We start from the raw sequence: 27,895 nt of genomic DNA, 5'->3' as shown, positions 1-27,895 counted from the left end.
TGAAATATAACGGTTTAAATATAAACATGTGCATTTAGATCTAAGGAAAAATTGAGGATTTTATTGATTTATTTTGATTTTGAATCCAAGAGTCTTTAGTTTTATTTTAACCAGATTCTTAATACCCCAAGCAAAGAGGGGAGCTAACACCCAAACTTGTGCTTCCTCTCTTCAAGCCGGCACCAAGTGAGCATACTTCAGATACTGTACACTGCATGTGTGTGTAGTATTGCCTGACTCAAGGGGAGGCTATTATAAGCTGGGGGGCAGGGGGGAGTTCCAGTGTAGAGCACTTAATCAGACACAGAGAGGAGCGGTGCCGTGTGAATGGGCGAGGGGGAAGAGAAGGGCCTCGTTTACCCGACTCAATCCATAAAAGAACAACAGCCAGCCAGTCCTGCTGAAGGATTAGCTCCCTGTCCATGCTGTAAGTGAACCAATAATAACACAGATTACAGGTGTTTGTATCTATCGGTTGGTTGCTATAGTTGTGCACGCACAAGCCGACTAACCTTAATCATGTGTCAGTCCAAACAGGGAGCTAAGCAGGGAACTGGATCTCTGGAGCGATCAGGAGATTTTAGTGTGGATTAACCTTTATCTTAACCTGTTTCCACTTGTTAGATTGGACGGGAAAGGTTGGACATTTAAATGTGAATCTCTCCGGTTGCGGCCTTCAGGGTGTCCCATGACAGTGTTCCAAAGATGACAGTCTGTGGAGCCTCCAAGTCCAGAATGTATTTAGCCATTCACCTCATTTTACATGGAAAGTATATTAAAAGTATATTAGCGAGAAGTCCAAATACAAACCCTGTAAGTGTAAGTTGAACACGTTTGTTGCAAGAGAAGATGAAAATACATTCACCCAATGCATTATAACCTAGTTCAAAATCACCCAGTTAGAAAACAAATATGTTAAATTTGTTTTTTTTTAAAAACCAAGCTTTTTAAATACCAGCAGAAGAGTCATGTATGTTGTCGTGACGATGCCGTCTTCTGCTTCCTGAAGTGACCAATAGCTGCTTTGAAATGCAAATGTGTCAGTTCCCTAAACTGGGAGATGACCTAAATATCCTACCCTTTATAGCCCTGAGCTGACACACATGAGCTGTTTTATAGCCTCAGTTTCCCTGTTTGCTATTGTGAGAATATCAGAAGTAAGGTTACGTTGTGAGCAAAAGTATTCTTGGTCGAACGTGAACATTTTTCACACTTTGTCCCACCGCTTTAAATTCATGTACTTTATTAGATGTGATAGACAAACACAAAATAGTGCAAAACTGTGAGGTGGATGGAAAACAGTGCATGGTTTTGAAAAGTATGTACACTAAGGACTATTTACTTTGTTATCCATATATAAAATCAAGTGCAACAAATTGCATTCAGAGGTCAGCGAATTGGTAATCTCAGCCTGTTAACACTTTTGCAAGTTCCTGTAGGTACAACATAAAGACCTGTTGACTGTTTTCTCTCAAATGAATTTATGAAGTAAATAATAATACAAAAAATACAGAGTTAAACAAACCAGGCTCACTCACTGAGCCTGTTGACCTAGTGTCAAGTTAACAGGCACTTTTGTACCACCACTACAATTTTAAATCACCAAAAAGAGATGTTGCTGACCACCTTTATCATGTTGACCAGTTTTCAAAACCATAAATTTTTATTGGACTCTCACAGAGAAAAGTAATAACAAACAGAAACAAGAGATTACAAGTACATTATTGTGGAACGTTTGAACAAGTGAAAATAAAGTTGAAGTGCACAGTTACCTCCTGAATTTTCCCAAGAGACAATGAAGAATATTTCCACCCATCTACTATTCTTAGGAAGAATGAAATACGTGAGTTTAAGCAGAGACTAAACATTGTCGCCAATGAAAGTATTGGGGATTGCTTGAAGAATGTGATCATAGTGCCCAAAAGTGTACCCAGGACCTATGACCTATCGGGGGAGGTTCAAACTGTAAGACCAGCAAAAGTTTATTCCATTGATGGATAAGGACAGGTAGTCACTCAGCAGGGAGGCAAAGGGAGAAAAAGGTAAACTTCCAACACATAAAAAGATAAAAATCTAAGTTTCATGAGTGTACTTCCTTAGATTCTACGACCAGAGTCAAACAATATGGCAAGGAACTATCCCACACACTGGTCTTCCTAAAACAGGGATTTTGATGGACACATGAGATACAGGTGAGTCAGTTACAGCAATGGAGTCCAGCTTATCTCCAGACAGAGTGTCAGTGCATGGATTGCACAATGTCTCAAATGCATTTCAAAAGTCTGCTGATTTGATGCAATGCATGACGACTCAAACTAATTTACAACAGCAAACAAAGAGTCTCCATTACCATATCCATGTGCTTTCTCTGACTCACAAGGGTTCATGAAGTTTAAGTTAAAGAGCAACCTTTAATGACTGGGTTATCCCAGTAGCAGTTGAATTCAGACTTGCTTTTTGTGTTGATAACTGACAATGTGTTTGACTTGACCAACAAATTGGAGTCTCCTTCCCCCTCACTGACTCCTGTTCTTTTCATTTCTGCAGAACATGGGCCTCCCCTCGGTGATGGTGTTGCCCCTGCTAATAGTCGTCGCAGCAGGGGTGTACTACATCTACAATGAGGTCTTACAGTTCATGTCCAAGAGCTTAGTGCGCAACAAAGTCGTGGTGATCACCGATGCCGTCTCAGGAGCGGGCGCTGGTACTGTTCAAAACATTTGTCCTCACTTGAGTCCTACGAAAATGTATCTCTGCCAGTTGCAAAACGCACTGTCACGTAAATCCAGATTCATTGAATTGATATCAGAGACAGGACATTTAGTCATGGAATTATGAATGGAGCAATCGTGTTGCCAGGCTCGGCACACATCAAAACAGAAAGGGAGGTAACCACTTGTAAAGGATTGTATCGTAGTCGTGTCAGTTACCGTTTCCAGGACTTGACTGTGTTTGAGAGCAGTTGCTTCACAAGTTTGGGTGAAGCTGTCTGGTTGCCCAGACTGAGAAGTGAACTCTTTACAACACCATTTGGCCTGCCAGGGCGTGTAGTTGCCTTAAAACACCGGTTGTTTTCAACATTGAGCCAATGTCACATTTTCATAAAATGTCTATTCCGTCTAATCCTTATTTTAATCTAATCCTTATTCCGGAATCCTTAGTCTCTCCTGACCTTCAGTTGCTGTTCTTATTGACTTCAGATGCTCTGGCAACTACCCGATAACACTTTCTTTCCAGTCATAAGGCCTCCACTTATTCCTTTCCTGTTCTCGTTTTAGATGTGCCAGCTCCTTGTAAACCGAATCACTTGCACAACCAGAGCTGGTCTGCATGTGTACCAAATTATGTCTTTTTGGAGGCCAGACTTGGTGCTTAAGGGTTTTGTCTTGATAGAGGAAGGAGAAAAAAACTAAATCATTTCTCTTTTTTTTCAGTTTTATGCTAAGGGCTGCATGGTGCAGCACTTGGTATCACTGTTGCCTTACAAAAAGAAGGCTCTGGGTTTGAATCCTGAGTTTTTAGTGCTTGAAATGTCCATCTTCTCCCCAAACATTCGTGGGTTCTCCCAGGGCACTCCAGCTTCCCCAAACCCCCAACAGTCCAAAATCATAACTATTAGATCAATTGGTCTGTCTAAAGTAAATCATATAGACAATGGATACTCTTATGCTAAGCTTTGATTAGCATTCAATTGATTCAAAATAAAAAATGGATCCTTAGATTAGCACAGAAGGAAATGTTACATTTTTTCTTTGTATTTTGTCATAGGGGTAAATGTTCAAACAATTTAGTATGTAACTACCTGGACGCTGCGCTATGCTGATTTCCCGGCTAATTCTTTACTTGTTTTGTTTTCTTTCAGTAGGAATAATAAATATCTACATTTTGAAAAGGAATGTTTATTTCAGTTTCACAGAGAGCACAGACATTTGTTTTCATGATTGGTTTTTAGACGCTCCGATGGATATATTCCTTGCTGAAATGTCATTGAGTTTAGCTAAGGCAGTCAGCAATTGTTCATTTTTGCATATATATTTGTCTAAATAGCATGTTTATGTTGTCTTCTTCAGAATGTGCCCATCTCTTCCATAAGGCCGGTGCCAGACTCATTCTGTGTGGAACTACCTGGGATAAGCTGGAATCCCTGTACGACTCTCTGACTACTGACTCTGATCCAAGAGAGGTGAGGAAATGAAACAAGGACCAATGGTACATGCCAGAAAGTGTGTCACTTCAGGTTCTTAAGGTGAATCATGCTCCTTTTTAACTGTACTGAGCCATTTGATTGGCACAAACCATATGGGAAGCTTCCCAGGGCAGCATGTGCACCAGATCTGTGTGCTGCCCTGTGACGAACTCGCAACCCGTCCAGGGTGTACTCCGCTTCTCGCCCGGTGACTACTGGAGATAGGCACCAGTCTACCCACCACTTCACGCCCGCACTTGCAGGACCAAATGGGTATGCAATGGGTGGATGGTTAAATGTGACTTAATTGAATTAGCAACCACAAACCTCAAAAGATTTTGTTGAGTCTTAATGTGGTAAACCAACACAAAGCAAAAGGAAAATGAGACATTGTTTTTCAAGTCTTACCACAATTTTTCAATTAAATCTAGATCTGAACTTTATGTGGGCACTTCTAATCCATAGATATGCTTTGACTTGATATGCTTTAAGTCAAGTTAAAGCATATCTTAACTTGACTTAAGATATGCTGAATGTCTTAAGTCTGAATGTTTTGGGCCGTTGGGTCTACCTTTTGCAACCTCCAGCAGACCCCAGTCTACTGCTGGCTTTTTGTAAGGTGTGTGACAGCTCCGCGAATGGCCCATGGATATCAGAATCCGTTCTTGTTTTGATCAGAAACCCCTTCTGTCACCGCCTCCCAGATAAACACTTCCTCTGCTCAGCACAATGGAAGGATATCCTGTCTGACAGCACGCTGTCCTCATGTGTCTCTTCGCTTACACACTCCACTGCACATGGAGCATATGGCCAGAGCAAGTTTAGATAGCTGTGCGAGCGACACAGAGCCAATCAGCATCGGTTTATCATAAAGGATGTTTTCTTTTCTGATAGCTCGGTTATCCTATCCTGTCCTTCTGTCCAAGCAATCCAAGTTTTATTCTGTATTCATGCAGGACTGGAATAAATCATTTATTCTCTGAACATATGCGTTATCTATTACAAAATATTTTTGCGGGGTATTTGTTTTTCATTGATTACACAGCATTTTTATCTTTTAGACTCGCAATCAATTATCCACACCTTACAAAGTGCCACTTGTTTTCACTTAGACATTTGCCCCAAAGCTGGTGATCCTGGATTTCAGTGACGTGGACAGCATGGAGGATGTGGTGGCTGAGGTCATGGAGTGCTACGGCTACGTGGATGTGCTGATCTGCAACAGCAGCATGAAGCTGAAAGCCCCCGTCCAGAGCGTCTCTCTGGAGCAGGACAGAAACATAATGGACATCAACTACTTTGGTCCGAGCAGCCTTGCCAAAGGTGAGGGGGAGGCTGTAACAAATCCGGCTTCAGGTTTGGTTTAATCAGTTTTAACTGTGGCTTGTAGACCGGCTTTATCTAAACGGTGAATTGTGGCAGGTATTCTTCCGGCGATGATGTCAAGAAGATCAGGACACGTTATACTGGTCAACAGCATCCAGGGCCGACTGGCGATCCCATTCAGAAGCTCGTGTAAGTTGCCAGCTAAAGTTTTAGACTCCAGACAGTGAAATAAGTCAAAGTTTACATCTCAGGGCAAACATTGTAGCTACATGTGACACAAAGGTTGGGAGACATCTCACTCAGATTAGATGAGACCAAGCTTTAAACCTTTTTGGAATACTTGGAAAATACTATTTGTAGACACAAAAGGAACAATGTGCATTACCCTACAGACATTGGAACATGGCGATTGCAGCATCATCCTGAGCTGGGATGTTACTGTGGGAAAGTCTGTGGCAAGATCTGAATAATTTCCATTCTGACAGTAGCTGTGCCAACATGCGAAATCAAAAAAGCAAAATAAACGTCTCTCAGTCTGTTCCGCTGCCTCTAGACTGTGACGACAACTCTGATGCTAATAAAACGTTAATTGTTTTTATGCCTTTCCTTCAGGCGGGTAAATAATGTAGGCTAATTGTTACATTACAGATTGTAAGAATGCATGAAAAAGGTAATAAAGGCCAGGACCTTTCGTTACTTTCTACAGCCAAAACTATTCTTTGTTCTGTGTTTAGTTTCTTTTCATTGCTGTGAACAAATCAGAATACTTCAGAATAACAATAAAATAATCTTTTGCTCAATAAAAGTTTAATTTGTTGACTCCTAAAAATCTCCAGGTTGCTCTCAGTCCAACCAGTCGATTAGATTTGAAGTGCCGTCACTTCCTCATTCGTAGCATTTAGTTTCTCTGTGTCTTGTAACCAGAGTGCTAGACCTGAGGGCTTCCGCCGATGAGGCAGAAAACAATTACACAAAGAATGCTGTGTGTAATGAATGGAATGAGACTCTGCAGACAAGCTTGGGTCGCTACATGTGTTACGTCTTGCTGACAGATGCGGCCTCCAAGCACGCGGCGCAGGCCTTCTTCGACTGCCTCAGGGCCGAAGTGGAGGAGTATGGGATTGTTGTCAGTACCGTCAGCCACACCTTCATCAACGCCTCTGAGCCGCCGCCCGCCGTGGAGCCAGCTCCAAAGCAAAACATCCTAACCGATTGTGAGTATGACGCAAACCAAAAGACACGATGCAGATGTTTACGTTACGTTTACATTGCTCTTGGGATGAGTCTCAATTGGTCTGTTCCTCCAAAGACATCGCCAGCCAGCTCAACCACGGCGTGCGGCCTTCGGTCCTGGCCAATGAGATTCTGGAGACGGTGAACAGGAAGAGGAAGGAGGTTGTGCTGGCCCACCCCATCCCCAGGGTGGCCCTCTACCTCCGTTCCCTCTTTCCTCCCTTTCTCTTCGCTGTGCTGGCGGCCGGAGTGAAGGACTCCGTGTTGGCAGAGCCGACGCAGTAGAAGAAGACGGGAGTAGATGTGAAATCAAGCAAAAATATTGTCGGTCTCCAAGGTTTCACACTGTTTTCTCTTGCTGCCTAACGCTTTCAGAATTATGGATTGATTTTGACAGACAACAATTGAGTGAATGCATTAAAAACTGCTGGGTTAAAAAAACACAAATGAATTTGGATTAATTTTATATTACTTTGCGATGCTCACTGAATGATCCAAACCTTGGGTTTGACTCAGCATGGTGGACTACTCATTAAAAATTGATAAAAGAGACCAGTATCTCTTTCTATGGTAACCAAAGAGTTGTTTGAACCTAATGACTTTTATGACTGAGCAAGCAATCTTTATGTTAAACTGTATGATTGTCATTTTCAGTGTTGTATAAAATACTGAAATCTCAGAGTCAAGTAAAAGTACAAGTACCTCTCCAAAATATGACTTTGGTAAAAGTCCAAGTCACTGACTGAAATGTTACTTGAGTTAAAGTCTTAAAGTATCTGAAACTTCTTGTACTTAAGTATGGAAATTACTGTAAAAATGGATGTACTCAAGTAATGTATTGAAAAGTACAAGTAAAAAGTAAAACAAGGCAAATGCAGTTTGAATGACATTTTTTATATTTTGGTAAACTTGTCAAATACACTTAAAATAATGTACCCAACCAAGTGCAGGCAAAATTAAACCTGCTAATAGATATACCTGCAGGCATCATTTAGTTAAGAAAATTAGGTGCTTTACCTATAGCACAAGGTTAACTTAACCTGCTTTACAACTAACCAGCTTCTTAGTAAACCCTCCAGGACAGAAAATACAAAGTTTTTGTAAGCCTTAAGTTTTCCCTTCAAGTAAGGTCAGTGCTGAAAATGAGAAAAATAAATAGTACAGAAAATGCGGCCAACATGAAGAAAAAGAGCTGCTATGATTACTCTACTTCACAAACCAGTGAATCAGTCAATCCTACAGTCAGTAGGTGGGGCACACAACTGGTCATTATGCAAAAGAAAAAAAGAATTGGGAGGGAAATGCAGCTTATTGGCATCTGTAAACCTGGTTTTGAACTTGCATGCCTTTCCTATATTCGTTAAATTTAGTCTAAAATGCTATCGCTATGGCTTCTGTCCCCCCTTGAACAGAGGAGTCTAGGTAGCCTGATACAGTCAACATTAGGCCTAAGCTAAATACACCACGTGTGGAACTGAAACAATGCCAAACAAAGTTCATTTATGGTCAAGATTTCACAATACAGTAGTGTCTAGTGACCAAGCTATAGTTACTGAAACAGGAGGATTATAACCATTTCATAAGACGTTACCTCGATGTGTTTCTTCAAGTTGGACGGGGAGTTTTTGTAAGATAGAATTTCCACATCTTCGGGCAGGAATAACATAAACTGCATGCGGTACGAAGAATCTTTAACACCCACGAAAGAGTGTATTGTGTTTAAATAAGGCCGTGGGCTCTCATCACCAGCTGGTGGTTCCCCTGAAGCGTGTCCGACGTAGTTGCAGTCGTTGTGGTCTCCGTCTCCTCCTCCATGTGGCTGCTGCTGATTGCGAGACTTGCTTTGTGTTTAATGGGAGAAGCAAAACAGGTGTATCCTATTGGAGGTGATGAACAAGCCCAGGCAAGCAGGCTACGGACTTTGTTCGGTAGCCTACTTGCTACTTGCTAATCAGTAGGTGGGGTCAAAACACTTTGTTTCTCTCTCTCGCTTTTTTGTAACGAGTAACTAAACCACACATTGAAAATGTATCGGAGTAAAAGTACGCAATTAAGTTCGGAAATATAGTGAAGTAAAAGTGAAAGTCATCAAAAATGTTCATACTCGAGGAAAGTATGAAGTACTCCAAAATATACTTAAGTAAAGTAGTGAAGTATTTTTACTTTGTTACTATACAACACTGGTCATTTTTAATATAAGTCTGCAATGGCAATGATCAGATTTAAAAAAATAACAAGGACAACATTATAAGATCTTACAAGATCTTCGTTGACAAACAATTGAACTTTCTTGGAACTTAACAGAAAAGAACCTGTGGGACGTCATGGCAACAAGGAACGTATACAACTGAAAATGTTTTGCTTATGACAGTGAGGAAACTTAACTTAAATATACGAATAAAGTTTGTTGCTTTCAGTCTTACAATTTTCTTATTTCCTCTGAGAATGTGATGCATCCAGAACCATTATCCACTGGTCAGATTTACTGACTTGAACAATTAAGAACAAGTAAAGCAGCCTGAATAGGCAATCCTCTGATCTTGCAAGATGTGAGACCTTTAAAACCAGGGCCATGCAGAGACCTTTGGAGGGGCAGGGGCTCAAAGTTAAAAAAGGGCACATTGAACAAGATCTTAAAACACCGTACAACAACATAGCAACAACCCATATTAATCAAGACTTTTATTGGATCCTACTGTATCATTGCCATCACATGGGGACGATGCAAAGCAATTATATTTTCCCCAACACATATAAAGTTGCTGTTTCTGCTACTGACAGTCACTCAGGGCTGAGCTGATCTGAGACTGTAGCTGCTAAACAGACCAGAGGAGAGAAAGTTGCTGGTTATGAAGTTATGAAAAAAGAAAATTTGCTGCCATTTTACTAATTAAGCCCTTATAATATCTATTTAACCTCTAGAACAGGGGTCTCAAACTCCAGTCCTTGAGGGCCGCAGAGCTACAGTTTTTAGATGTTCCACAGGTACAAAACACTGGAATGAAATGGCTTAATTACCTCCTCCTTGTGTAGATCAGTTTTCCAGAGCCTTAATGACCTAATTATTTTATTCAGGTGTGGCGCCTTTGCAGGTATTTAAGTTATTGAGGAGCTCATTACTTTTTTCTGAATGTGCGATAAGAAATGGTCTGTTTTGTGATATATATATATATATATATATAAATGACTGGAGCAGAATCATCTGTATTGGACAAACTTTAACATCAGAAATGCTGCAGGCCACAGGACAAGACGTACGAGCGTTTTCCTTTGATTTTATAATCAGATTGGTTAAATTGCAAATAGGAATTCTGTTGGAAAGTTAAATATTTCATTTTCTTCATGTATTAACTTAAAATTGGATAATTATTATTCCTACTTTCAGAAAATGATTGTAATTCACAGACATGTCCACTAGATGGCAGCAGCACTTATGACAGTTCTGCATGGTGGCAGGTTTTCCTCTTCTTCCTCTTCCTTGTGCTGGAGTGTTTCTTTTTATCCGACACTGGGATATGTATAAATAAAACTCAATAAATATTTCTGATTGTTTTAATTATAACCTATTGTCATCTATTCCCCCCCAAGATCTGCATCAAAAATAAACACATTCCCTGTAAAACCACGTCCGATCTCTAAAGCTGACGCATGTCACAAACCTTGGCCAGCTTTAAATGTAAAGTAAATTCAGCAGGTCCAATCAGGGAGTTTTCTGCTGCTCATGTATGTGAGTTTGGGGCTGTGGAAGTGGGGGGTTGGTGTCTAGTCCAGCTGGTAAGCGCGAGTGTGTCCTCCAGGTCACTCTCCTCAGGGGAGCACCTCTTTTGTCCCCGGGGTCCTCGGGACAGGAATGCTCCTCTAATGTCCACATGAATAAATGCAGCTCTGTGACATTTCCATGTGTCAAACAAGAATTTTTTTATTTTTTTATTTTTTTTAAAGAACTCTGCCGGATTCTCCAAATTGGCATTTTGATCGGACACATTTCCATATGTCACCATCATCATTCGCCGCGCGTGAGATGATGGGGCTCCGGTCTGGCCCCCCCATGTATGACTTAGTGTTTAACAGGACTACGCTGATGGTTGGAGAGCGCGCCCGTACCGTGCGAGCCATGAAACTGCCAGATTTATTTTTGCTCGAAGGTAAATCAAACAGAAAAGCACTGAGGTGTGCAGCCGTTTTAGCGAATGATCTAAGCCTAATAGTTTCTCTCAATCATCTGTCTGCGCTCTTTTGTGAGTAATATGTAGATAAAGCCCAAACATCAGGAAGATGATAGTCCTGAAGCGATACCCAGGGTTGATGCTTACTAAATGCAAGACATGACTTATAAATGGGAACGTCTTATCAATTTTTAAAGGCCAGGTTATTGACACTAACCTGACTTATTGAGGTTATGGAGAGGCCATGGTAATGATTCCCTAAGCTTTCAGTTACAACACCAGAGGGGCCGGCTCTTGCTTTAAAATATTGGACGGAGGCAGGCTTTACTGCTCCAATGAGCATTAGTATAATGTCTCTTTTGTCAATCCCTTCTTATTGCTTTGGATATTAGTATCCCAGCTTGCAACGTATAAATAAAAACACGTTCTCTTCTGTTTCATTTAGCCTGCACTTTCTGGACGCTTAAATCATTTTGGTCATTTTAACCTTTTCCTAACATCGAAAGGCTAATCGTTTATTAGTCCACCCACATGCGCAAGATGTCCGTTTACCTCCCTAAATTTTTTTTGGAGTACTTTTAATGGAAATGATGTCAGGTGGTGGATTTACAGATCTTTGTGGACAGTTATCTAGACAATGGTACAAAGTTGGATACGGGTGGGGCAAAGAAGTCTGATAGGTGTAATACGCTGATCTGAGCAGGATTGTTGGGTTCAGATGGTAAAGTCTAACAAAACTTGCGATTACTTATCTTAATGGCTAGAGGAGCTACAGATTTGGAGTAATGCCTATAAGCAGACACATCGGGACCATGGTGGTAGGAGTTCGTCCCATAATCAGTGGGTTGCCCACCGTCTGTCTTAGTCGATGTGTCCTTGGGCAAGACACTTCACCCACCTTGCCTCCTGGTGGTGGCCAGAGGGCCCGGTGTGAAGCACTTTGACTTCCTCTGGACTTGATAAAGCTCTAAACAAGTACAAACCATTTACCATTTCTGAGAATTTAGTGCAACACTTCTACATCCATGTCTTGGAGGATCGCCTCTTCTTAGTCGACGGCTGTTTTCTGGCCAAAGTCAAAGTTTGTGTATCTTGGTGTCTTGTTCACAAGCAATGGGAGATGGATAAGTGGTTTTATAGTAAACTGGGAGGTGATGCCAGGGTGAAGGAAAAGGCTGACTCTCTCATTTTACTGTTCCGTCTGCGTTCCCGGCTCTCGTCTAAGGTAGCGACATATGGATTGTGACAAAAAGAACGTGATCTAAAATACAAAATGACATTCTTGTGAAGAGTTCCAGAGTCCATGGGGAGCCTGGAGAATCTAAAGGAGTCTGTTCAGATGGTTTTAGGTATCTGATCAAGATACTTCCCAGGTACCTGTTCCGGGGCTTTTTAGGGTGCTTACTCCCTCTGATCAGATATGCTTAAAAGCAATAGAAAACCTGTTCAGGAAAGAACTGATAGATGCATTTTATTCTTCCATCCGGTGCTCATGCCACCCTAGGCATCTGCCCATGTGACCTATATCAAATACCGTCTTCATATTTACACGTCTACTTACAGACTGAGTTTAGTGTTTTGACAAAGGACATGGAAGCTGGAATTAAACCAACAACCTTCCGAACGGGCAGAAAGCTACTTGTCTTTCCTAAGACATAGAGGCAGTTAATTGCTTGCTATGGAGGAAAGAAAAGATAAATAATTAACGTATGTTTAAGTAACAGTAAGAGATGGAGGAATCTGGTTTCAAACTATATGATTTGTCAGGGAATATTTCTGTTATGCAGAGATTCTGGCAGAGTTTAACAAAGAAACTAAAAGGACAACTTACAGGGAATCACATGGCAAAATGATCAGCAGAGTAACGGACAGAAACTATGAACAATAAAGCCAGAGAACTACATGTGCATAATTAGCACAAAGAAGCTGAACTGAGACTCAAAACAAATGAAGGAGTGAAGTAATAACACTCATCTAAGAAAGCGAAATCCAAATATACAAAGAACAGGAATAGATACAGGAACTACAACACAAAAGGAGTGAACAAACAGGGCAACACACTTCCATCCAACAGCTGAATCACCTTCTAAGTGCAGTCAAGTTCTCCAGAGTCCTGCTAATGACCTGATTATTTGATTCAGGTGTGTGGAAGTAGAGCTACATCTAAAAGTTGCAGGAGACCGGCCCTCGAGGCCTGGAGTTGCCCACCCCTGGTTTAGACGGACCAGAGTTCACTTTTTTGGCCCGCATCAGAGTTCAATCGCACATTCACACCTCTCCATACAAACCGGACTTTCTAGGCAAATGAAGTAGAGTTAGATCAGAGGTGCCCAAAGTGGGTCCTGGAGGGCCCGGCATCCTGCGTGTTTTAGTTCTCTCCCTGGTTTAACGCACCTGGATCCAATGATGGCTTATTAGAAGGTCTAAGAAGAACATTGACCTGCTGAAAAGGTTGCTACTACCACCAGGGAGAGAACTAAAACTTGCAGGATGCCGGCCCTCCAGGACCCACTTTGGGCATCACTGAGTTAGATTAATGCGAACTGGCATTAATGCACCCTTAATGTCCTTCAAGGCCCGACAAGGCCCTGGGTCTCCCTAGGAGCAGCTTCCTGAAGGGAGAAATGTGGGTCTCTTCCACAACTCAAATTATACATCCATAAGGTTTATGAAGTTGGTACCAAACACAGCTCTTCTTCCTGACTATCCCAGCATTTACCGTGTAAACACGAGCAAATTCTTACCAAAAATGTGCTTGTAAGGGCAAACACTTTTGACAAAAACCATATTTGCCTTCTAAGCTATTCTTAAACAAAGTATGAGTTCCTTCATCGTATGAAATCCTTCAGATACTCTGCACACAGCAAACTAAAGTAAAAAAAGTTGACAAAGTTAACATCCTAGACTCTGTACGGGATTAAGAGGTTCTGTCAAGGAATAATCGCAGCATCACATGTCATCGTGATTTCTTTTTTCTTTTTTTGTTGTTGTTTCAGAAGTCTTCCTAATCCCTAAATCTGCTGTAAAGATTACACATATTCAATCTTAAAGGAAACTTTTCCTTAATCTCTCACAAATCCCCGCAAATCACGGATCCGGCGTGTCTCACGTTAAAAATATCTCCCTTTACCACAGTAAACGCATTTGGGAGAATAAAACTGCAGCGCCCGCTGGATTTTATAAGCTTTCATGTTCAATCCTTTGGTTTTATTTCTTTTGGAGACAAAACACACTAATGTTTCTAATGACCTTAAGATAGAGGGGGTTCCTGAACACGCACTTATGTAACTAGAGATTTTTAAATCAGCCTTGACAGTTAAATTAGTAAGCAAAAAAGAAAATATAAAAAATATATACTTATATGAAAATAAGCTCAAATGCTGAACTTCTGTACCAAAAGAAATGGAATAGGATTAATTTGAGTGCAGCGCTTAGAGTACTTTTTTTTTTTCTTTTTTTAGACTTAATGACTTTTACTAACGAATCTGTCTTGGAGTGTAAAAAAAATGTTCGCTGCCCTGTAGGAGATGTTAATAATGTTTGAGGCTCTCCAGTGATTGCCTGTCGATACAGTGGTGCTAACGTCAATGTCCAATGTCAGACACTTGGTCAATGTGTTGCCTTGTTGCTTTTCTTATAGACCAGTCTGATTTTTAACCACTGAAACGGAAAGAACTCAATCATTTCTTGGTCGTTGCAAAAGAATCTCGTTATCAGGACCAATTAGTATGGCGGCATATCGCACGGAGCTGAAACTCTACAGAAAAAGGATTTTCAAATCGGATTTTTTTTAAAAGATGGGTTCTGTCAAGAAGTTATGTGTAGCCAGTGTCTTATCTACAGCAGATAGGATCTTATTTCTGCATGAATACAGATAGATTGTTAGATAGTACACGGATCGCTAAAGCAAACATGGAGTTTTAGCTTTACCTACAGTCACAGAAATGTTAATTTGGTTCATGAAAACACAAATGAATCAACCTGTGAGATGCTCTTATGAAAACAAGGTTATTTGCCCACTTACAATTTCTTTCCTTTTTTGTTTTTGTGTCATTTTCTTGTTTCAGATCATCAAAGAAATGTTAAAAAAAACTAAATAAACACAGACAATCTGACCAAATACAAAAAGCAGCTATAAAACAAATAACGTCAACATTATTTCTTTATTAAGAGATACAAAGCTTCACCAAGCTACGTGAAGAACTATATCTCTCTTAAAATCAAATTTTCTTCTTTGCTGAAGAAGAAACGATGGAGGGTTTCCTCCCATGTTTAACGTCATGCCACATCATCTCATGTGGATATAACTCAAGACTTTGACTAGACTCTAAAACTTTCCTTCTGTTTTTCTTTTTTAGCCATTAAAAGGTGAGCTTGGTGTGTATATCTGTCTGGATCGTCGTCCTGCTGCATAATTCCGAACTATCATCCGTCCTAAACGATCACGGTAAAGTGACTGTACAAAAACTTCCGTTCGTGTGTCAGAAATGGGCTAAACGTGTCCCACATAACTACATACAGTATATTTTATTCTTCTGGCTGCTGCCTCCATCACAAAAGAAATCATCAAAACAACAAAATGTGAAAATCACAAACGACTGTGAAACCTGAAGCATGTTGACACAGTGCAATGCGATATCGGTGCTGGTGAGCCACGGCCACCTTGCTGGAGCTTCAAGGTATTGAGTTCTGATGAGCCATCTCCTCCCTGTGCATATTATATGAGAGCTGTGGGAATCCAAATGCAACAATATTGACACTGTGCAATTAGGGTGGGGTCATTAGGTCTGGGGCTTTTATGCAGGAGCTGCATGACAGGAATGCCGCCTTTCCGGGAAGCAGGGACATTTTTTTTCTTCTTTTGTTTTGGACGGGGGTACATGGGTGGAACGCTAAAATTACAATTTCAACTGAATGCAGTGCAGTTTTAAATTACAATAAAAAAAAATGGGTCAAAACTTGAATGACAAACTATTTATTTAACCAAACAAAACACATGGATCTGCTTAGTCAGTGGAAACTATGCAGTAGATTTGTTTGTTTCAGTGGCTCAGGGAGCTAAACGATTAGCTTATTTAGCTTAGCATAGCTTAACTGTATACAACTCTATTTTTTTGCTAACGCTATGCAGCTAATCCACTCAAAAACCAAACTTATTGAATCGTTATAGACTACAAATTGCAAAAAACTGTTTAAATACCCCTCTTGCCACTTCATGAAGAGATTTTTTGCCCAGTAATCTGAGGCTGTTTTTCCCTATTATTACTAAATATCATGTACATCAACCTGCCGTCAACATAGAGATGGAAATTAGCCACTTGGCTATAATCTCATGTATTTACATGTAAATGTAAGTTAATATGTGATGTCCCATTAATTTTTTATTTAAATAATCAACAATGGCCGTTGCTAAAGAACAAAAGGAGCATTTCCTTCATCGACCATCAGTGTGGACAAAACGCTAATCTATGTCTGATATGAGTAGTTGAAACATGACTGAGACCTTCGTGATGACAATTTACTGACTTTTTCATCTTTCAGATTTTTTTTTTGTTTCTTTCTTTACTGGTGGGGGCGGTCAATCATATTTCAGGGGTACCCGGCGACCCGCGCCATCGTTCCCCGCCCCCAACGTGAGGCTCACACCCTCTCCTGAACCTCATCTTAATTAGAGAACAGGAGGAGGGCTGGCTAATGAAACAGATGGGGCACCCGGGCAAAAGGAGGCCTCTAAAGCCTGCAGTCGCCGGGTGCCCTGACCCCAGATCAGGTCCTCATCCTCTCTGCAACTCCCAGGCCACCGAAACCACAACCGGCAGAGGCTTGAAAAGTGGCGGAAGCTTTTCAAATGACTTGATTGGATTTTTCTCAGAAAATAAGTGATTCTTCATAGAGAGTCGCCACACAATGCAGAATTAGCTTGCGTGTGCGGAGCGTGGCTGCCGTCGTCACGAGGGGCCACGCCTGAGAGGCCGTTTGCTCGTCTAGAATGACCGCACATCTGCTTCCAGGCCAGCTGAGATTAGCTCTGGACTTTGATTGGGTCATTCTATTGGGTGCTGGGCTGCCTCCATAAAAAAACCTTTTGTGTCTACCTAAACTTTTATTTCACACCAGTTGGTTCTTTTTTTAGTTAACTACATACTCTCCAAAATGTATGTTTGGAGACGTTAAAAAGGAAAACTTCCTGCTTTGACATGTTTTATTTACACATTGTGCTCACCTTGCACATAAATCCAAGTACGTCTCGCTGCAGCAACCAGAAAGGGCCGGGGACGGACCGCTACTAAAACTGGCAGCTCTACATGTTTTCTGAGGTGGTTTCAGGTCTTCACAGATTTCAGCTAATCATGTGGTCCCTAACTTTTGTGAATACTGAGAGTCCGCCGTCCTCAAACCTGGACTGAATCATGGTTTGATGACAAATTCTTTGAAAAAAAAAAAAAAAGCAAAAACAAAAACACTTTATGATTTGTGAAACCGTAATTCCGTTCATGTGAGCAGAAAAGTGGTGATTTCTCATTTTCTCCAAATTTAGCTAATTTCCCGCCTTGTTCTTACCAACCTACGATCATGTCTCATCTTGTCTCATGAGTCGAATGTATTTTAACATCTTAGTTTGAAAGAATCCACATAAAGTTACGTAACAATGCAATGACTTAAGGGATGGTAGCTTCTGTCTTGGTTCTTTGTTGACCACAGTGTAGCTTTATCATCATTAAGTCTGGTTGTTTTTGTTTATTTTTCCATATTTCTCAGTCATTGCAAAAATATTTCAGCCAAACTCTTATTGTAATAGATTATTTTGTCAGTAATGTCCGTCTCATGTCTTCATGCCGGGCAACTGGAAGGTGTTGCTGGTGAAAGCCGTCCTGACTGGCGCCGTCTCTCTCTGCTCACGTTTCCTGTTTGTCACTCTGATTAACAGCAACTGAAGAAGCAGCAGCAGGCAGTAAAAAAAAATTCTCCACAGTCTCGGCTCAAACTGGAGGAAAGGTTTTCAGAAGTAAGAGTCAGAGCTGTGAAGCTTTAAAGGCGATCGGTTTTTGTACCTTGGAGTTGACCGACATGATCCACCAACTGGTTTAGCTTCCAGTTCTTTGAGTTTGTTTCATGGGTTATGACTCCACGAAGGAAAAAGAGCGTTCTCTGGGTAACATTTCTACCCAACCTTTCAGTGAATCACTTGAAGCTAAGGGTCGAAGGTCAACATCAGGATACTTCTTCAGTGTGACTGGCTTGTGTTAGTTTTTAAGATGTGAATTTTGTATTGATGTAACTACAAATTAATTAACACTTACTAAAACAAATACATTTCTTTTAATCCTGTTCTCCAGTTTGTGCTTTGATCAGTCATGAAGTTCTATTAAAAATGTGGGCGTTCCTTTAATATATAATGTTTCCAAAAATGATTATGGTAAAAAAAAAAAAAAAAAAAGACTTCAGAAATAACAGATTGAAAGAAGAACATTTTATTAAACTCAAGAGTTACAGCAGTGATACATTTTGTGTCGTGGAGCATTAATAATAAAAACAACAACAAATAGAAAACAAATCTGCCTTCTAACTATTTATTCTGACATTTTGTTTTGGCTCTTGAATAATCAGAATCTCGTCTCCAGCCAGGCACCAGAAATCTCGCTGTCCGCTTCTCGAGTCATTGATGTTTTGACAGCAGAGTCGAGCTAAGGAAACAGAAGAACAAACTTGAGAAACGCAAAGTCCAACGCACGTTATGAAATGCTGAAACTTTTCTGAGATGTCTCAGCAGCTTCAGTTTCTGCTCACCTACCTGTTACATCCAGAGTAATGGTGTCAGGTGAGGTCCATCTCCCCAGCGGTCGGTCTGCCTCAAACCTGTCACAACGGGGGGGAATTTAATGAGAATTGTTTACTGCACTGTATGTATAAAAGTGTTGTAGCGTTGCTCACTGTAAATAAACTTTTTACACATTAAAATTTGTTTCTTTTATTTGCTTATATGATCTAACAGGAAGGAAAACCAAGGTTTCAATTCTTGAATAATTAAGAAAATAATCTCAACTATAGAAAAGTTAAGGTTGTAAAAAATGTATTTAGTACCAACAGATGGTGTGTAAACCTGGGGCCACTGGATCGTCTACCTTTTTTGGCAGGCAGAGTATTTTCGTTTCAGTCCTCAGTCCTCTCTGTCTTCTCTCGCCTGATTGGTCCAGTGATGCTGGGGAATCATCACATGATCAGACACACATTCCTTAATCTCTGTCTAAATGACAGATTATTGAAAGAGATTTTCTGATCAAAGTCATCATCATCTCCTCACCTTTCCCACAAGCTGTTACAACCAGTAGATCAGCAGGTGGAGCAGGTCTTCTGCTTTAATTGTTGGTCAACTCCAGTCATCACATGAGTTCACAGAGAAATGAAATAAAGAGAGAAGATAAAGTGAAGGAGGAAAATATGCATGGACAGCAGACAGTTTCTAACTTTCAGCTCAGCTCTCCGCAGCTATATTTGAAATGATTAATCATATTGTGTAGATATAAATGTTCTTACTTTTTTTAGTCAACTGGGTTCTCTTATCTTCCTCCACCTGACTGGTGGTGTTGAAGGTGGAGGATTACAGGCGGAGCTGGTCTTCTGCTTTAATTGTTGGTCAACTCATGTCATGTGACATGAGTTGATGTAGAAATGAAATCCAGAGAAAAGACAACAGGGTTAACAAATAGAATATACGTGAACAGAAGGAAGAACAATTTTGAAATTTGACCTCAATTTCTTCCATATTTAAAATGAAAATAAGTTTCTTACTTTTTTTGTCAACTGGGTTCTCTTATCTTCCTCCACCTGACTGGTGGTGCTGAAGGTGGAGGATTACAGGCGGAGGAGATCCAACCTGGGACGACCAGAGAATCAGAGATCTGAGAAGTCTGAACCCGAACCAGAGACTAGTTTGGTATTTTTTTAATGTCTATTCATCTTCTGTGATTTTGCTGTGTTGCAACACATGAACATGCTGTTAGCCATATAAACTATTTGTTTCATGAGATTAATAGTTTATCTACATAAAACTTTACTCCACATGCTCTACATTTCCTTTCCTCCGATCCTGTTCTCTAGTGTCTCTCTGAATAAAAACTTTTAATTAAATCCTTCAATCATAAATTCTGTCTATGTTCTCCTTTGTCTTCTAATTTCTTATTGTCCTGATGCTTTAATTTGGTTTCTAATACAACATGTTGTCAGGCAAGCATTCCTTACTTAATGTAAACTTTAACTCTACATGGTTGAACAGTTTCTAAATTACTAATAGTGAATTTCTATTTCTACTTTTATTTAGTAAAGCTGATGGTCCCCACCACCAGCAGGAGGCAAGCAGTATCATGTGAATGTGGAAAAACGTACGAGCAGCGTGAAAAACAAGGGGTCCAGAAGGACAGGAACCACATGGACGACGACGAAAGGATCCAGCGATGAGCAGCTAAAACCTGAAAGATTAAAAACTTGGAGACTGGATTAGTGGAGGAACAGGAAAGAACAATTTACTATATCGGAGAGCACAGCGTGGGGAAGAACCGCTATTTCACCCTGAAACATGGGGGAGTTGAGAAGAAATCGCAAAGATGAAGAAAACTCCGGTGCAAGGCGCTACCTAAGGCTTCCTCAGACCTGCCAGGATCCTCACCATCTAAAATGCTACATCTAGCAGCGGGATAAAGAACAGCCCCGGTGCAAGGCGCTACGTAAGGCTTCCACGGGCTTGCTAGAAACCCATTGGCTTTAATTTTAAAAAACCCCAAAAAACAGAGAAATGATGATGTCCTAATGTGACTTCCCAAATAGGTCTTCAGTTTTTACGGATCCCAATCTAATCAGAGTCACTTAAAACGTAGCGAGGTCTAAACCACACGTGTCTGGAACTCGCTCTTGCTGTCGTTCCACCAGATGTTGAAGGTGTTGGTTCCTCTTCTTTGTCCTTTTCAGTCTCCATCCGGAAACGGAAGTCAGGGGATGACAAAGTTGGATTTTCACGGTGTGTTGATGGTGAAGGACTGACGTCAGGGGATGAGAGAAAAGGATCCTCTTGCATCGTCCCTCGTAAGGGACTGTGGATAGGGGATAACAAAACAGGAAGTTTACGCACCATTCTATATGAGGGACTGAGGACAGGGGATGACAGACCAGGATCCTCACACGCTGTCCTTGGTGAGGGACTGTGGACAGGGGATAACAAAACAGGAAGTTTACGCGCCATTCTATACGAGGGACTGAGGACGGGGGATGACAGACCAGGATCCCCACACGACGTCCTTGGTGAGGGACTGTGGATAGGGGATAACAAAACAGGAAGTTTACGCGCCATTCTATATGAGGGACTGAGGACAGGGGATGACAGACCAGGATCCTCACACGCTGTCCTTGGTGAGGGACTGTGGATAGGGGATAACAAAACAGGAAGTTTACGCGCCATTCTATATGAGGGACTGAGGACAGGGGATGACAGACCAGGATCCTCACACGCTGTCCTTGGTGAGGGACTTTGGATAGGGGATAACAAAACAGGAAGTTTACGCGCCATTCTATATGAGGGACTGAGGACAGGGGATGACAGACCAGGATCCCCACACGACGTCCTTGGTGAGGGACTGAGGATAGGGGATGACAGACCAGGATACCCACACGACGTCCTTGGTGAGGGACTGAGGACAGGGGATGAGAGACCAGGATCCTCACACGACGTCCTTGTTGAGGGACTGAGGACAGGGGATGACAGACCAGGATCCTCACACGCTGTCCTTGGGGAGGGACTGAGGACAGGGGATAACAGAATAGGATCTTCATGGTCTGTCTTTCGGTATGGAATGAACAGAGGGGTTGACGGAATGGGCTCGTCCTCCCATTCTTTACCATATCTCCATGCCATCCTTCTGCCGATACTTTGAAGGACCTCGTCCCAAATGGGATCTTCATTATACCACTGTGCCGTCTTGGCTGGGAGCTCCTCTTTAGCAACAGTGTCTCTAGTCCTCTTGGCTGGGGGCTCCTCTTCAGCAACACTGTCCCTGGTCCTCTTGGAGGGGAGCACATAGTCAGTTTGATTCTCCCTGATCCTCTTGGCAGAGGGCTCCTGTCTAGCATCATCACTATTCCTGGTCCTCTTGGCTGGGAGTTTCACTTCAGTAATGCTGTCCCTGGTCTTCTTGGCAGAGGGCTCCTGTCTAGCATCATCACTATTCCTGGTCCTCTTGGCTGGGAGTTTCACTTCAGTAACACTGTCCCTGGTCTTCTTGGCAGGGAGCTCCTTTTCAGCAAGAGTGTCCTTACTCCTCTTGGCTGGGGGCTCCTCTTTAGCAACAGTGTCCCTGGTCCTCTTTCCGTTTATGCCAGTCACAGATGTCGCATGAGTCACGTCCTCTTTCGAACCTACCTGATCACTAGGCTTTGATGGTGTGTCATCCTTCTTCGCATCATCCACCTTCTTTGGAATTCTAATGGCGCGGCAAAAAGTCACTAAATTTCTCCAACCTGCCAGAGGTTGTGGCGAGGCACTGACAGAACTGGAGTCCTCTGGATGCAAAATGGGCTCTTCTGGTTTGTCAAGTTCAGATGTGACTTCAAAGCTGGAAGGAAGCGCTGTACCAAAACTAGGCTTTGATGGTGGGTCATCCTCCTTCACATCATCCAACTTCTTTGCCGTTCTCTTGGCACGGCCGGAAGTACAAGAAGCCACTAAATTTCTCCAACCTGCCAGAGGTTGTGGCGAGGCACTGACAGGAGTGGAGTCCTCTGGACACAAAATGGGCTCTTCTGGTTTGTCAAGTCCACATGTGAATTTAAAGCTGGAAGGAAGCACTGTACCAAAACTAAGCTTTGATGGTGGGTCGTGTTCCTTCGCAGAATCCACCTTCTGTGTAGTGCTCCTGGCGCGGCCGGAAGTCAAAGAAGCCCCGTCCTCTTCCAAACCTACCTGATGATGTTGCGAGGTACCGATAGGTCTGGGGTTCTCTGGACGCAAAATGGGCTCTTCCTGTTTGTCAAGTCCAGATGCGAATTCAAGTGAAGTACAGGGAGCCTTGTCTTCTTGAGGCTTCTGAGCTACCCCAATGTCTTGTTTGTATTTGAAATTTTGGGGAAGAATCTCAAGCAGCTGTGACGCAGCACTGGCACGCTCCACTGTTGAACTACTCTTAGCGGCGCCCCGCTGAACAACCGTCGAATTGTGATGTTTCAATGACTGTTGAAGCTTTCCTACAATGACCTTGACAAAACAAAGTCGGGACTTAAAGTCATCCTGGTCTTCGTTATCAGCCTCGTCGTCACTTGAGCTGGTAGAAGAGTTACCACTAGAGCTAGTAGAAGAACTACAACTAGAGCCGGCAGTACCGGCATTACCTACCTCGTCTTCCTCGGCTTCGTTTGACCACACCTTACCGTGATCCTTACCATTATCTGGATGTCCCTCCAACATTGGGGATCCATCTGCTGGAAGCGCCATGGTATGGGCTGTGAAGGAAAGAAACAAAGCAAAAAAAGCTACAATTCAGTATCCAGACCTTCACAAAAGTCCAAAGCAATGTTTAGAGACAACACTGAAATACCAACAATACAATAACCCAGGTTTGTGAATGTGTTTGTTTTCCTTGAATATATTTAATGAACAATATTATTGCTATGCCATTGTGTATGATTATACAATAAGGACGGGAATTAAGAGATAAAACAAATATAGCTTATCGTTAGTCACAAAAAACAGCAAAAAATACAATTTTACATAAAAACCACAACAATAAACTCTAAAACTCAATGATCAAACATGTATGGACCATCGTCACTCAGACAAACGAACTTGCAGCTTCACCTTGGTACCAATCAGTCATTAGAGACAACAAATCAAATTTAGACTTATTGGTAATTCACCCCTAACCATAAACTCTTAAACATTTGGAAACATAAATTAAAGAGCTATAAAGTGTGTTTAGGATGTCTTAATAGCTAATGAAACACCTGTAATCTAATATTATTCCATTAGTGTGAATAAAATAAAACTGCAACAAGTTACTCAGTTTACCCTTATATAACAACCCATCCTCACAAATCTTTGATGCTGAGGTACAATTTATCATTCTTAACAATAGCCAGGGATAAGATATGTTATCCATTCATAATTATTACACTTAAATCACTGCTTACACAATTTTAATATTTAAAAGTATCAAAGTTTAAAAATATATGTTTCCAATAGCATTTGTAAATTACCAAAATGTTAATTGTAGTAAATCAAACTAAATTCCTTTGAGCTACCACAATTTTTCACAATCACAAAGACAGCTAGTCTGACACCCCATCGGTACTACCTTCATACTCCCACATATAGCCAACAGCAGAAATGTACACCTGTAAAATTAATTAAGTTTAAAGATTGGGGATCTAAATAAACAGGCCACCATAAGTAGCCCTTCCTCCGTTTCCAGGGGTTCCCTCCTACAAAAATAATATTGCTTATTTTTTTAGAGATCCATATCCAGTGTTAAAATGGCCATTATATTTTGTCTGGAGATAAAATAATTAAAATAATAATCTGCATCCCTTATGTGTGCATGATGCCTCAAAGTCTTATTATCACATGTTAATATTACTCCAAATGGGTCAGTTATGGTTGAAGGTAGTGTTATGAAATTCATTACATCAGTCTGAAGATCATGGCTGCACACAACCCAGCAAGAAACTCAGATGAATGTTCACACAATTATATTTCTCCAAATGCTTCTTTCAATATTACCATCTCCATGGAGACAAAAACATCAACAAAATGGATTCTCTAAAAGTAATCCTCTCAAACTACAATAAAATGTTTTCCAATCACCACACCACTATTAATATTGCCGACTCTTTCTGAAAACGTAATCAGCGTGAAAATATATTACAGCTCCAAATATGCAAATGACCAACACAGCATTTCATAAACAACTAATTATTCAAAACTCCTCTTTCTTAGAAAAATAAAACTAAACAATAATAGGTTTAAACCTAAACTACTTAGAAATAGTTCAGGAGAAATATATATCTAAAAACTTTTCTAATATTCAAGCATTAAGGTTTTATTTCAAGCAGCGTGTCCAAGGAGACCAAATGTGTTTTTGAGGCATTTTCTGAAACCTGGTCCAGGCACTGACTTCTTATTCCAAAGATCTGAATAAATCAAAACCGATCTTCTAAAACCAGAAGTAACTTTTTAAACCAGATAAGCAGTGTTAAACCCCCACATTCTCACCAAAAATGTTAAGTAACGAATTAATCACAACCGGATTCACTGAAACCGAGATCAATGTGTTTCTAATGAATTTTAACATTCACTGTTAACATTCAACTAACTTCTGAAAATGATACGTCACTAAAATGCAATGGAGCAAAACACTGGTTTTCCTGGTCTTAAGTAATTACAATAAACTAAATAATTTAGTTACTTTGTGAAATCAACAGGCACACATTGATTGTTCTTTAAAGACTTTTCTAAGAATAAAGTTGTGTGTTATTGTTTAATCAATGTATCCATGGAGACGACAAACATTTTTCAAAAAGCTGGTTCCAAACCTTCTTTCAAACCAAAACAACTCCAGTCAGCATTACTGACATCTTCCAGAATTTCAAATAACCAGCATATAAATCACAAAACAAATTCAATTAACTCACAAATACGTTGCACCCCAAAAATGCTAATTATATTTTCCTAGACAGAGTTGTAGTTTCCAAAAATGAACATCAAAGCTGACTTTAACCAACTCAAATAATGTTTTTTTTCCTTTTAAATTTAGTTCACCATGTAATAAAACTAAACATATATATTAAAGTCTATCATTAGATAGTAGGAGGCACACGTTTGAAAAGTGTTTCTTAATTTTTTATTGAAGTCATTTTAAATAATGTCACCAACGTATCCATGGAAACTAAATATGTTTTTCTGGGCTTTTTTTAAAAAAATGAAAAAGAAGAAAAGTAATCTAAGAATACTCTTAGATTAAATATCACCATTGTTGTTTTTTCAAATCAATTCATGTTTCCTGGCTATGCAAAAAAATTATAATATAAATCAGATCAACATGTCCCTTTCTTGAAAGAAATAATTAAATTAAACAATTAAAATATAGGCTATTATAAAAGTTAATTCTATTCTTTTGAATGTTTTTTCAAAAATAATATTAAATATTTAACGTATTTCATTTATCGTATCCATGGAAACGGAATGTTTATCATGGCATTTTTCAAAAAATAACGGTCAAAAACCAAGATCATTTTCGAGACATTTAATTTAACTAATTTAACTATAATTAAGTAAAATACATATATTTATTGACTCACTACACCACAGTTTAACATTCCTGACATTTCCAGCGAAATTCAGTTCAGAAAAAGGCTCATTAGTTAAGAACGATCTATGCTAGCAAAGAATGCTACTTGTCTTTTTCTTCTACAGAAGTCAGTATTTCTTTAAAACACACACAAACACAAAATAAACTAAACAAGTCACTAATATCTTAGTAATAATTTGCTTTCGTTTATTAAAAATAATAGAAGAATGATTTTAACCTTCCAGCTGGTCACCCTGTTGGTCCTCCTCCTCCTTCTTCTTCTTCTTCTGGCCAGGAACCGTCTGTCGCAGGTTTGTTATCCACGGGTTTCTTCAGCAAGTGCGTATTTCAGCAAGTGCTTCTTTAGCAAGTTTTGCACAGCAGACTTTTCAACAAGCTCAAACCTTCCGAGGCTGTAAAGGCTCCTTCAGGCGTCTCTCTCAAAAGTCCCGTCGCAAAGGGGAAAGAACTCAGAAGGTCAGCGTCATTTATAGGCTTGAGGACGCTAACGTCGTTTCCATGACATTCATTGACGAACGCACGCACTGGCGCGTGAGAGAACTTGGACCACAAATAACGCAGATAATACAAGTATCGCGTTATCTTGTTTATCACTCCGTATGCTGCCACCTACTGGCCAACTAGTGTAATGACTTAAATTATTTATTTATTTTTTTTTCTCCGAAGAGTTTTTGCTGCGCTAGTGGCTCGTATTTTTTCTACAGTAGGCAGACAGGAAGGAGGATGAGGAGAGGGGGGAAGACATGCAGCAAAGGTCGTCGGGACCGGGAGTCGAACCCGCGAAGTCCGCGCCGTGGACTAAAGCCTCCAAGCGTGGGGCGTGCTAACCCCCTGCGCCACCACAGCACGCCCCTTTTTTTATTTTATTTTTATTTTTTTTTAAAGATTTTATTGGCTATAGTGACCTTTATTTGACAGAGAATTGATAGAAAAGAGGGTAATGAGAGAAGGGGGAAGACATGCGGCAAAGGTCGCCAGGCAGGGAATCGAACCTGCGACAGCCGCGTCGACGACTAAGGCCTCTATATATGGGTTGTGCTTAACCCCTGCGCCACCACAGCACGCCCCAATGACATTTTTAAAACTTACACGACTGGTGTGACATTATATTTCTGCTTTCATTCTTAACTATGTCAGTTTCGGACCTTTAAATGAGAAAACTTCTCTCTGTCGCAAAAAAGAAGAATTCAATTCAAAAATACTTTATTGATCCAAATTACATAATCAGCTTCAGAAAAATACTTTGCAAAAACATTTGAAACAAACAAACAAAAAAACGGAAAAATATGTTAATTTAAAAAAAAAATCTAATTCTGAATAACATCCAGGTTTTTAAATAACTTTTTCCCTTTTGTTTCTATTTAGTCTTCATATCCAGAGCTGTTTTGGTCAAAAGCTCGTACTTTCAAATAAAACTGAATTCTGCACTGAACCTGAAGCCTCACATCCTTCTTGCTGTGGCAAAAAAAAACCCTTACAAAAACCAGCATCTCATCGTTGTACCTGCATGTAATTAGAGCCACACAAAGTAATTGGGTGACACGCGTGTGCTGCTTTACATAACATTTAAACACCCAAAAAAACGAGAACTCGTTTTTTTGTGTGGGTTGTTTGTCCTTGAAACAACCCACTTGTCA

General features: G+C 40.5%; 2 protein-coding genes across 6 annotated transcripts; one reads left to right on the top strand and one right to left on the bottom strand.

The window, feature by feature from the left end:
- The first annotated feature begins 284 nt into the window (after positions 1–284).
- Positions 285–7,297, top strand: dhrs7cb (dehydrogenase/reductase (SDR family) member 7Cb). The gene is made up of 7 exons (XM_028028995.1): positions 285–427; positions 2,548–2,704; positions 4,071–4,183; positions 5,299–5,509; positions 5,609–5,701; positions 6,565–6,726; positions 6,822–7,297. Exons 2-7 carry the CDS (start codon positions 2,551–2,553, stop codon positions 7,028–7,030), a joined length of 942 nt encoding a protein of 313 aa, XP_027884796.1. The 5' UTR covers positions 285–427; positions 2,548–2,550; the 3' UTR covers positions 7,031–7,297.
- An 11,063-nt stretch (positions 7,298–18,360) lies between these two features.
- Positions 18,361–26,490, bottom strand: LOC114151746 (flocculation protein FLO11-like). 5 transcript variants are annotated; one of them, XR_003596999.1, is made up of 6 exons: positions 26,476–26,490; positions 19,702–19,786; positions 19,214–19,283; positions 19,035–19,111; positions 18,704–18,768; positions 18,361–18,596 (listed from the first exon to the last, which is right to left on the bottom strand). XR_003596999.1 is itself a non-coding variant. In XM_028029124.1 (6 exons), exon 1 carries the CDS (start codon positions 23,384–23,386, stop codon positions 20,759–20,761), a length of 2,628 nt encoding a protein of 875 aa, XP_027884925.1. In that variant the 5' UTR covers positions 23,387–24,805; the 3' UTR covers positions 18,361–18,596; positions 18,704–18,768; positions 19,035–19,111; positions 19,214–19,283; positions 19,702–19,786; positions 20,296–20,758. The 5 variants fall into 5 exon arrangements, 3 of the variants coding, with proteins under 3 accessions (XP_027884925.1, XP_027884926.1, XP_027884924.1); XM_028029124.1 differs by lacking the exon at positions 26,476–26,490 and adding an exon at positions 20,296–24,805; XR_003596998.1 differs by lacking the exons at positions 19,702–19,786; positions 26,476–26,490 and adding an exon at positions 19,447–19,659.
- Positions 26,491–27,895: the final 1,405 nt, after the last annotated feature.

This window comes from Xiphophorus couchianus, chromosome 10, assembly GCF_001444195.1.
Source record: "Xiphophorus couchianus chromosome 10, X_couchianus-1.0, whole genome shotgun sequence".
Classification (NCBI taxonomy): domain Eukaryota; kingdom Metazoa; phylum Chordata; class Actinopteri; order Cyprinodontiformes; family Poeciliidae; genus Xiphophorus; species Xiphophorus couchianus.
The sequence above is the reverse complement of the archived record's forward strand: the minus strand, read 5'-3'. Positions and strand labels throughout refer to the sequence as shown.

Bases quoted from the DNA above. Each gene is read 5' to 3' on its own strand.
- dhrs7cb (XM_028028995.1), top strand. From the start codon at position 2,551: ATGGGCCTCCCCTCGGTGATGGTGTTGCCCCTGCTAATAGTCGTCGCA. The intron at 4,184-5,298 runs GTGAGGAAATGA...GTTTTCACTTAG, and splicing joins CTGACTCTGATCCAAGAGAG to ACATTTGCCCCAAAGCTGGT. The intron at 5,702-6,564 runs GTAAGTTGCCAG...TCTTGCTGACAG, and splicing joins GATCCCATTCAGAAGCTCGT to ATGCGGCCTCCAAGCACGCG.
- LOC114151746 (XM_028029125.1), bottom strand. From the start codon at position 23,386: ATGGCGCTTCCAGCAGATGGATCCCCAATGTTGGAGGGACATCCAGAT.